Source organism: Hyla sarda, chromosome 1 (genome assembly GCF_029499605.1).
Source record: "Hyla sarda isolate aHylSar1 chromosome 1, aHylSar1.hap1, whole genome shotgun sequence".
In the NCBI taxonomy this organism is placed as follows: Eukaryota; Metazoa; Chordata; class Amphibia; order Anura; family Hylidae; genus Hyla; species Hyla sarda.
In genome coordinates this window covers 236,673,372-236,685,581 of record NC_079189.1, presented here as the reverse complement: position 1 = coordinate 236,685,581, position 12,210 = coordinate 236,673,372, and the positions used below count along the sequence as shown (strand labels likewise).

General features: G+C 38.3%; 1 protein-coding gene across 17 annotated transcripts in view; it reads right to left on the bottom strand.

Moving 5' to 3' along the window:
• Positions 1-3,147: 3,147 nt before the first annotated feature.
• CSGALNACT1 (chondroitin sulfate N-acetylgalactosaminyltransferase 1) overlaps positions 3,148-12,210 on the bottom strand; it is a 487,912-nt gene continuing 478,849 nt past the window's right edge. For all 17 annotated transcript variants that reach the window (XM_056569152.1, XM_056569147.1, XM_056569104.1 and 14 more), the window contains 2 exons: positions 7,078-7,159; positions 3,148-5,154 (listed from right to left, as the gene is read on the bottom strand). In XM_056569152.1, the coding sequence (XP_056425127.1) occupies positions 4,865-5,154; positions 7,078-7,159 (372 nt within the window). In that variant the 3' untranslated portion in view covers positions 3,148-4,864. The remainder of the gene's footprint in view (positions 5,155-7,077; positions 7,160-12,210) is intronic.

Below are 12,210 nucleotides of genomic sequence, written 5' to 3'. Positions count from 1 at the left end.
GGTCAGATTGCCAGTGATTCTGTAAAATGTATTTTGTCATCTGTATTCTTCTACAATTACCAGATTTTCACCCTCACAAAAAGATTCAAAAACAGAGGTATTACATAAGGCATCCATACAGCCATATCATGTGTATATATTGTACGGATTTAAAATAAAGCACCCACAGAAATCTATGGACCTAAACAAGCTAAGATTTTTTTTAATTTTCATACGAATTCATAACAAACAGAATAGTAGTATATTCTATTGTATGCTGTACCACAGATGTATTATCTGCTAGAATCATTGCACTGAATGGTGGCACACAGACGGCTCCATACTGTGTACATTAGGACTATCAATGAACATCATCATTTAAATTACACCAAACTCTTTTTATTATTTTCTGGGACATAATGCCCTACAGTAGGTACTTGGGCTTTGATACAATTTTTTATTCTGAGAAATAGGTTTTTCCATTAGTCTAAATCTGTAGGATTGGAATATTTTAATACATTCAAATACAGAACAAGCTAGATACATTAGTGCAACGGCTTTAAAAAATATATATATATATTTTTTTTAGGAATATTTCTGGATAGGTAACTTTCATACATGAGGCTATTTTTAGAATAGCAATTCCAATCGATACAATTATTATGGGACACAGGAACAATGATAAAACACTTTACAGCAGGATTTCCAAGGTGAACCTAAAGTTCCATAATGTTCCTGTGATCCCATCAGCAAAGGATTTATGGTGGTCTGCAAATGAGCCATGGCCTATAAACGTATCTAATAATAGTTAACCCTACAAGGAGGCTGAGAGAATTTTCGGATACAAGTACTAACAACAGCTATAACATTAATTATAATGTAATAGGGAATTGCTGTTTGTTCACCTTCATAGTGTACCAGTTTCTGTATTATGGATTAGAACACGAATCTTGCTGCACATATCCAATATGATTTGTTACTGTTATTCAATAATTGGACTTTCACTGAGAATCAGACACATAAGGGGAATTCATCATGCCTGGCATGCCACTAAACTGTTATACAGAAGTTTTGCACAAAAATTTGTGATATTTTGGTGGTTTTACACAGTACTCTACTTTTTACAAAGGATTTATGAACTAGATACTGCCACGAGATGAAGCTGACATGCCAGCTAATAGGTGTAGACTGGTGTAGCTTTCAGTGTGTGATGCATAATGTGTATGATTGTCACAGATATGCCAACTTTATTAAGGAGTCAGCACCTCTTAATAGAATTGGCATATCTTGCTCCAACAGACTTTTCATGAAGACTTATATTCTAGATTGTTCTTAATAAAAGTTCCCCATTTATTCCTCTTTAGCTAGAATACACAGCTATAGTATTTGGGCATTAAGTGTACCTATTGTTAAAGAAAAAACTTTTAAAAACATGCATGGTTTTATTATAATAACCCTTTAGATTGGTGACAGGGTTATTTGATTGCTTTCCTTGCTGTTATTTATTGAGCCAAGGAGAGCCCCCTCTATGGTACACAATTTCAAATCAATCCATTTCAGGGGTCAGGGACCAGAGCTGAGCTGTGTGCCAACAGTACACTCACAGTTTCTTCCTCCTTACCTCTCTAGCAAATCACAGCACATCACAGCACGTACTCCTCATAGTCCAACATAGTGCTGGCGAAAGTGTACTGAACAGGACTGTGCTGGGCTGAGAATTTACCCAGTGTACAGTATAGATGACATGTAGGGGGAGAAGGGGTTACTGATGGGTTTTTACAATGTGCTATGTAAGAAAATAAAAGAAACAGCAGGGCAGCAAAAAATAGGGTTACAAAATGCACTGAACAAGCTGTAATGAGCTGATGGCTGAGTTCTACAGAACACTTCTATAAATGATGTTGGGGAGAAAGGGTTACTGGTGGACTGGGTTTTTGTAATGTGCCACGTGAGAAGACATGAAAAAACAGCTAGACAGCAAGGAAAGGGTTACACTGTGCACTAAACAGGCTGCAATGTGCAGGCAGATGTATAGATGTATGTATGGCATGTGGTGGCTTATTTAAGTATTGGGTTTTTTTTGTGGGCAGAAAAAAACCAACAGGACAACAATGGCTAGTATTGTTAAGTGGAAGCATCTATGAGCGAACAGTTCAGTAGTAAAACTGAAAGAATGGAGTTAAGAGCTGAAGAGTGTTAGGCCCCTTGCGTTACTTTTTAGAAATGATTTCTATTGAAAAAAATAAATAAATAGAAATGCATCTCTGAAATCTCTCTATGGGCCCCACTAATGCCAAAGTGCATTATTTTGTCTGACATTTATGTGCAATACATCGGGGGTACTATCTTAGCATAGGCAATAGTGTAGAGCTTCACTCTATGGTTAACATTAAAGATAATGACATGAATCATAAAAATGTCTATAATCTGACATATGCAAGTGTATGCCATACATGCAGTGGGAAGAGTCAGGTCCCCATTCTGGAGATGGAGGTTGTACCCCCTTTGATTAGTCACTTATCTCTATTTTTGTGGATAGGGGTTACATTTTTAGGGGCTGGGATACCCCATTAATATCAAGATTTCAGAATAATATTCTTTTTTATATAACTGTTTATCAGAATATTATTCTTATAGTGTGAATTTTGAGTGGAAACATTCCATGCCACATGAGTAACATACATAGTAAATACAGTCCCTCCAATGTTAAAGGAGAACTCCAGAATACAAAAATTGTCCCCCATACTGCCGGCAGTAAAAAAATAAAAATAAAATATGTACATATCTTCCTTCGCTCCCCTCCAGTCTCCGCTGCGATCCTCTTCCTGGTTGTCGGTGGTCAGCGAGTCATACTGCACTCCCAGGCCGCAGCGAAGTCCCGACTCGGCCGGTGATAGGCTGAGCGGCAGTGTGACATTTTTGGCCCAGGCAGCAGGTGCCAGTGTAGTGAAGAATTGTGTGTCTTGAAGCGTTCTCACACTGCCGCTCAGCCTATCGCCGGCCGAGTTGGGACTTCGCTGCGGCCGGTTTAACTGAGTGCAGTATGACTGGCCGACCACTGGCAACCAGGAAGAGGATCGCGGCGGAGACCGGAGCGGGTTACCGAAGAAAGGTATGTACCTATTTATTTTTTTTACTGCTGGCAGTATGGAGGACAATTTTTGTATTCTGGAGTTCTCCTTTAAGTTACCTACAGAGGTGTAGTAAAATCCAGAACATGGTGTTACTGAGAAAGCACAATGTTTCACACAGTTAATACATTTAGTAACAAAGGCAACTATTCCATGTCAAAATATATAAAAATTGTTGGTAAATATAAACTCAACAATATTGGTACTTTTGAGTCTGTTTCACTGAAATAACTAACACTGGCCTCAGAAAACATTACATATTTTGCAGAACCATCCATCAAAACTCTGAGGAATTTATCAATACAGCCAAAAGACGAGAAGAAAACCTTTCCTTGCTAAAGTAATCTATCAATAGAGTCTGAACATTCAGAGATTTGCATAATTACATGAAAACCTTTCTAATCTTTTATCATATCAACTATGATGGGCTTGTATTTCTAGTTTGTGATTTCATAATACTATCTTACAGTTTAAGCATGCATGGGATAGGAATAAGGCTAGATGGGCCAAATGGTTCTTATCTGACGGCACATTCTATGTTCTTATGTTTCTAAATGTCTTTGGTAATATACATGGAAATGCCGATGGACTTTTTTTTTGTGGGTAACACATTGATCCATAACCCATCTTAAAAAAAAAAAATGCAGTGATTGCCATAAGAATTCCAGTGCAATTTATTAACCTTAGGAGTTGGGAACACACAACATGTATATTTCCCATACTGCTCAGCTTTGACCTTCCCTATCTGTCCTTAGCATTAGTCAGGGATTCTTAGTTCTACACAGAAGAACCCTTTGAGAAATCGGGGCCGATGGGATTGATGGGCAATAATAAACTCATAATTATAGGATTCACTTCCCCCTGGAGTTTACGTGTTGTCAGAGAACAAAGGATATATCTTGTGCAATGTCACAGTATAATGTCTGTCTTTTAGCAATTCCCAAAACTGCTTCAGAGGTCTTAGTCTAACCACTCTCTAAGAATCCAGCACTCCAACCACTAAATCCTATCTTTTTTTTAAAGAATATGTTGCATACTTCAAATGGCAAAGATATAACTTAAGGACCATACGACTAACAAAATACAGTAATTTGTGCTTTTGTCGTGTAACTATTCATCACTCATATATCAATACAAATCAAAACAATGCAAAAATTCTACCAATTGTGCGCTTACAGCACAATGGATTCTGGCCATTGTTGTATCAATGCATAGTCAGGCATATTCTTGTATTCAGCCTTTTGAGATACACTCCAGAAAACTCATTTCATATGGCTTCTAATATCTGGCTTCAGACGTTGCAGCAATATGGTAACATTTAAAAACAGAAATCTCTGTATGAGAAATGTTCTACCTTTTGAAACAAAAAGCTTCTCTGTCTTTTACCAAAAGAGTTGTCAATTTACTAAATAGAGATTTATTTTGTTGTCCATAGGTAAATTCATATTTCACTATGTGTTGCTTCGTAATTCCAGGTGTGACACAACCAGCTTAGTGCACATTGACGTTAAACCATTTCTTGATTTGCATCCTGTAACTTGTAGTTCATAAATATTCTCAAAGTTATTATGTAAACTTATATTCAAGAACAGCCCTGTCCTATTTGGTTTGTCTAGTAAACCATCATCAAAACCTGCTGCATCCTGAAGGACCATTGAAAGAAGACAACATGAACATCTAGTGCCCGGAGTTTGTGTTCTTTTCATGCATCCCTTGCAGCAGCGGTAACTTAAGATGACCCACAGTGTGTGTTCTCATGATTTCTTGACACTGGACTTTTGCTTCTGCTTCCGAAGATGTGCTTCAATTTCATGTCTGAAGACCAGCATGCCAAGCTGTCCATGAGAAGCCTCATTCATGGCCTTAGACTGCATGCACATCTTGTATTGCTCTGGTGTCAGCTCATCCACACAGCGCTTTTCATGCCACAGGTGGAAGAGACCTCTAACAGGTGTACGGATCACCACAAGGTTGCTATGAAGGTATTTCCGATATAGATGAACATCTTCTCCACCCCAACCTTTGATATCCAGATCAAAACCGCCTGAGGTAAAAAGAGAATAATATCAAGTTATTATATTATTATGAAAATTTTCTTATAAAAAAAAATATATATATAATAATTGATGAAAAATGGCTCTTGTTCCATTGTCTTTCCAATATTTTACCAAGTAGAATATAGTCAAAATCACATTTACGTTTTTTTTTTATCACTAATACTGTTATGTCTTTTCATTGAATGCTAAATAAAGTGTTAGTTTTAATATATCAATTGCATTTTAGCTCCATTTAATAGGTTTCTCACAATGACTGCCAGTCCCCTATGGCATGGATCACTGCAAGTTTGTAGAGATCCAGGACAGGCTGTTTTATTTAGCGCTATCTGAAAGCTTAGAGGAAAATCGGCAGTGACAGAAAAGTAATAATATATTTAGCTGAAATGCTACAAGGAGATTTCAACAACATAACTCCAAATAAATGCATTTTACTACTCTATTTAATAGGGAAATCCTATATCAACATGCCGAAAAGGATGAGTTTTGACCTATATTAGTCAATGTGCACTTTGTACAGTAGCACATATTTTAAATACATAGGCACTCCATCGTCCAGTGTGGTATCTCTATTAGACACGGTATTATCCCTTAGAACAATATGTTTAGATAACAATATTACTGTGAAACACAATGGGGGAGATTTATCAAAACCTGTCTAGAGGAAAAGTTGCTGAGTTGCTTCTTTCATTTTTTAAAAGGCCTCTGAAAAATGAAAGAAGTGATCTGATTGGTTGCTATGGGCAACTCAACAACTTTCCTTTTGATAAATCTCCCCCTATGATTCCATGAGAAAAATGTTAGATTTTTTTTTTTTTTTTAACAAAGCTGTCTATTAAACCATTGGCTCATAGGGGTACAGTATGGGCTGATAGAAGGATATGGACACTGCACAATGGAACTGTACAATAGAGGTCTAAAAACAGTAATATGCATGAGGTCTAAGTATGTATGTGGAGGTAAGGGTTCAGACAATGACATATATATATATATATATATATATATATACACACACAGTATATAGATATATATATCCAAACATAATGTATAGCAGCACTGCTCGAAATCCAAAAATATGTGGGTGCCAGCGGTCCGGACACAATCACGGTCCACTCAAATAGAAAACCAACAAAGCAGCACTCCAGAAGTAGTGAAAAAAAATCAGTGACTTTTATTCAACCCATGTCCAGCAGCAACGTTTTAGTTTATCAATAGAATCATTCTAAAGCTTGAGAATAATTCTATTGATGAACTGAAACCTTGCTGCTGGACATGGGTTGAATAAACGTCACTGATCATTTTTTTTATTACTTCTGGAGTGCTTGGTTGTTGGTTATATATATATATATATATATGTATGTATACACACACACACACACATATATATGACAGAAAATGCAATGAAATCAGTCTAACTTCAAAGGCCATACCTGGCATTGTGTACAACTGGATTAGGTACACTCTGACATAATACTGTATTTCTATAAGCATTAATGATCTTATAGAAACTAGAGCTGAGCAATAATACAAGTTCTGCCAATAAAAGACTGATAATATTCCATGTAACTAACCCATCCATTCCCAGTGGACAGGACTTGACTTCTGCCGTCAGTAAACCAGGAGCTCTAACCTTTTATTCCTTGCCTACTGTTGCTTCTTATTGTTGTAAAGTGAACCCCGGATGTACTGTATTCAGACGTGTACTGGCGTGACATGCCTTACAAGCTTATGATGAAAGAATCAGAATAATTACTACTGTGGGTAGTTACTGTGCATATAGGTTCAGCCAAAAACACTTAGCAAATATTATGATATACATTTCCTTAACTGCCAAAGGCATTTTTCTCATCTATAGATCTAAATGTATTAAAGTGTCCAGTAGATGGCAGTAGTAAGTAGCATATAAAACTTACCTATGTTAATAAAGTCTGAACGGTACTGACAAGTCATTCCAAATCCAAAGTCTCTCCAAAATCCTGTGTCTTTCTTAATAACCTAAAAATCAAATATTCATTTATGTTTAATATAAAATATAAATGTATGCGCAATGATCGATAAATAGATTCAGTCAGTCAGTAGCAAGAAAATAATAACTGATGCTTAGTCAAGTTTTTGTTTCCAAAGAAAAGGAGTCCCAGGATACTCTTGGTACACAAGTGGTTAAAAAAATAAGGACAGCAGGTTTATCAGTGCTGGAACAAAGCTTGCCAGGACACGCCTGGGAATTGCTGGCAATGTCAACCGGGTGGTACTAGCTGCTAATCCAATTACATCACAGCCGCCTGAAGAGCGAAAGCGGCATTCTCATGCACGAAAAATAATCTAATAATTTAGAAATCATCAGTCAGGTCACAAAATGTAATTAAAAGAGAAGATATAATGCGCATCATATTCCAGATAAGTGAAATGATGAAGTGTTGCTAAATTTAACAGGCATATTGACTACAACATTTATTCAGCATTTTTTGAGATCTCTGCGGCTAATGTAAGAAGATGGGCGCCATGACATTGAATATTTCTGACTTTATTGTGTGCTTGATCTTCCTATTCAGCAAACCTCAGGATATGTAGTGAATGTCCTTAGGGTTACAACGCACCCTCACCCTTGTTTACTTTCTTACATGGTTTGTTTTATGAAATTACTGCTTTACCCAGACCCATAAACAGTAGATGTATAAGGGTCAGATACTACTTAACAATTTTAACATGGAACCGGCCTAAGAATTAACGAATGTCTTTTCTGATTGTCGTGCTGATTTTATTCCTAGCGCTGAAAAAAACACCTCTGCACACAGTGGATTTGAAATTCTGCGTAAAAGAACCCTTAGGATTCTCTTGTATATTCTTAGGCATAGAGCAGAGGTATTCCTAGAATTAATCAGGCCTCACACCATAGTCAGGAACGTCTAACATGTTGACAGGGAAAGGAACTGTTTTAATGCAAATGGAAGCTTGACTTACTTACATGCTGCAACCCTCGAAATGAATATTAATATATATATATATATATATATATATATATATAGCAGAACTTCTACAAAGAACTAGTATAATGGGGAAAAATAACAGAAAGCCCGTTCCCTGCAAATCTGAACAGCATCCATTACACCTGAGCGGACTCTCTAAAGATCGGGATCTTATACAGTGGCAGCTGCTATGGACACAGCTACTCCCTTGGTCTCAAGCAAGTTACAAGATAAAAACTATTGAGCACAGTAGTTAACTAAAACAATATATATATATATATATATATATATATAAAACTCATTGGGGGACATGTATCAATATTTGTGTATGGTAGAAGCAGTTTACCCCTTTTTCCGCAGAAGCGCTAAATTTATCAATCAAGCGCAATGAGTTTCATAAATTGCGGGCAAATATAGTCATCTCCTCATACCTCCACTCTTTGAAAAATGAAATCGATGATTTAGAGCATCTTGCTACGTGCGGCCCAAGATGGCTTATATTTGCGTAAAAAGTATGGTAATTGCACAAGATTTCTGCGGGTAAATGAAATGTACGCCGTTAATAAATTTGTGCGTACTAAATATGTCACTCCAAGGTACACCGAAACCTACATATCTGGACGAAATGCTCCACCAGAATGTATGCAAAAAAAGATGCAAAAAAACAGCTTGTGCTAAATTTTGCGCAAAAATTTTAACACAAAACATGGGTGAAATCTTTGATACATGTCCCCCATAGAGTGTGTGTGTGTGTATGTTCCAGCATTACGTCCAAACTGCTAAAGATATTAACATGAAACTTGGCACACATGTTACTTATATGTCAACAACAAACATAGGATAGGTGATTTAACCCTTACTCACCCCCATTTGCCAGGGGTGGGGTTTATGTTTAAAGTCCCATACAAGTCTATGGGAAATATATGTTACAGCATAACTTCCAAACGGCTGGAGATATTTCGATAATACTTGGTCACATGTTACTTATATGTCCACTTAAAATATAAGATAGTTAATTTAACCCTGACTACCCCCATTTGGGAGGGTCAGGGTTTTTGTTTAAAGTCACATGCAAATCAATGGGAAATGTATGTTCCCACATAACTTCCGTACGGCTGGAGATATTTCAATAATACCTGGTACACATATTACTTATATGTCAAATAAAAATATATGATAGTTAAATTAACCCTCACCTACACCCTTATATAAAAGATGGGTTTTTGTTTCAAGTCCCATGCAATTATATGGGACTTCCAGTACCTTACTCCACAAGCTCCGCTCTGCATCACCTGGTGAATGTGTCAATCTGGCTTGCAAGCCACATCCCATATCACAAAGACATGCCCACATTTTAAGCCCCACCCATTTTATTATCTACCTTGTGCATCGGTCTGGCTTGCAAATCACGCCCAGTCCTACAAAGCCACGTCCCCTTTTATTATCAGCTTACAATATCTTCATCACAAATCAGTCCCACTTGAGGACAGGATATGAGGATGGGATGGGATATGAGGTCAGGATATGAGGACGGGATATGAGGATGGGATATAAGGACAGTATATGAGGTCAGGATATGAGGACGAGATAAGAAGATGGGATATAAGGACAGAATATGAGGTTGGGACATGAAGACGGGATGTGAGGACAGGATATGAGGACGGGATATGAGGTCGGGATATGAGGACGGAATATGAGGACAGGATATGAGGTCAAGAAAGGAGGATGGGAAATGAGGTCGAGATGGGAGGTTGGGATATGAGGACGGGATATGAGGATGGGATATGAGGACGGAATATGAGGACAGGATGGGAGGTCGGATAGGAGGTCGAGATATGAGGTCGGGATATGAGGACAGGATAGGAAGTCGGGATATGAGGACGGGATATGAGGTCGCGATAGGAGGTCGGGATAGGAGGTCGGGATAGGAGGGGGATATGAGGACAGGATATGAGGTCGAGATAGGAAGACGGGATAGGAGGTCGGGATATGAGGACATGATATGAGGTCAAGATAGGAGGTTGGGATATGAGGACGGGATAGGAGGTCGGGATAGGAGGTTGGGATAGGAGGTCTGGATAGGAGGTCAAGATATGAGAGGGATATGAGGATGGGATATGAGGTCGAGATAGGAGGACGGGATAAGAGGACGGAATAGGAGGTCGGGATATGAGGACATGATATGAGGTCGAGATAGGAGGTCGAGATATGAGGATGGGATATGATGACGGTATATGAGGACGGGATATGAGGATGAGATATGAGGATGAGATAAGAGGTCGGGATAAGAGGTCAGGATAGGAGGTCAAGATATGAAGGGGATATGAGGATGGGATAGGAGGACAGGATAGGAAGTCGGGATATGAGGATGAGATATGAGGTCGCGATAGGAGGTCGGGATAGGAGGTCGAGATATGAGGGGGATATGAGGACAGGATATGAGGTCGAGATAGGAGGATGGGATAGGAGGTCGGGATATGAGGACATGATATGAGTTCAAGATAGGAGGTCGGGATATGAGGACAGGATATGAGGACGGAATATGAGGACGGGATAGGAGGTCGGGATAGGAGGTCAAGATATGAGAGGGATATGAGGATGGGATATGAGGTCGAGATAGAAGGATGGGATAGGAGGTCGGGATATGAGGACATGATATGAGGTTGAGATAGGAGGTCGGGATATGAGGACGGGATATTAGGACAGGATATGAGGATGAGATATGAGGACGGAATATGAGGACGGGATAAGAGGTCGGGATAGGATATGAGGGGGATATGATGACGGGATATGAGGTCGGGATATGAGAACGGGATATGAGGACGAGATATGTGGACGGGATATGGGGTTGGGATTTGACAACAATATATGAGGATGGGATATGAAGTCAAAAGCTTCCTCCTTTGTTGATTTTCCTCCCCAATAAGGATTAGAAAGGAAAAACAATGCTGGGTACTCCGCCGGTAAATTAATAAATAAATAAACACCAAGAAATAGATCTACTGGAGAAGCTATGTGGAGCAACTGTATAAAGAGACTCTCTTTATACTATGCTATCACCCTTCATTGGAGTATACCTTGGGAGTATTTCCTAATTTATACTCCTAACTCCTAACCTTAAACAGCAGGCTTCAATGTATGCCACAGTTTACTACAGTGCCATAAGTCACCTATAGGACCTCATAGTATTAAAAAAACATGGCAGCATGAAATACTCTAGTCTAAGTAAAAATGGATACATTCAGTCACCTCAAAAAAACCTCCATTTTATGTTGTTATGCCTACTTTGAGGCATATTTTGCTTGTATAAAAAGGGTATTTTTAAAGCCCTAACATATACCATGTGAATGTAGCCTATAAAGTGAAAAACAGTCTAAAGCAAGGAATTCCATGTGACATTTTTGTGTCAGTGAAACAAACCAAAGAGATATTTCATAAACGCAACAAAGTTGGCTTCCAGTTCCTCCTTTTCTTCCTTTTACCCGTGATGGCTGGGGCAATGGGCATATAGGATGGCTGTTATTTTTACAGATAAATTCAGCATATTTAGTTTTGTCTTATAAGTATTGTTCAGCATTCCCCTGGATTAACAGCGCAGGGTCACATGGTGAACTAGATTGACTTAAAAAAGCAATATGTCACTTGTGTGGTTATTTTATAATTCTGAATGCTTTTAGAGATTTGCAACTAACCATCATCCTTCACGCATAAAGTAGTAGTTTTTCTATTTAGAACTCAATGAAATAGGCTTGGCTTTACTACTTGTCGGAAGTGAGCAGTTACCTTGACCTACATTTTACTGAATATTTGGTTTGTAGGGCAGTAACAAAAGTCTTTCTCTCTTCTAAAAAGAATAAACTTTTGACGTTGAAAGTTAATTTCTTAAGAATTACAGATCACTGCTATTATATGTGCATGTCCGTGCATGCTGGAAGTTTTAGTTTTGCAACATCTGGAGGGCAACAGTTTAGAGACCACTGTGCAGTGGTCTACAAAATGCACTCCTCCAGATGTTGCAAAACTACAATTTCCAGCAGGCTCAGACAGTCCAGGCATGCTGGGAGTTGTAGTTCGACAACA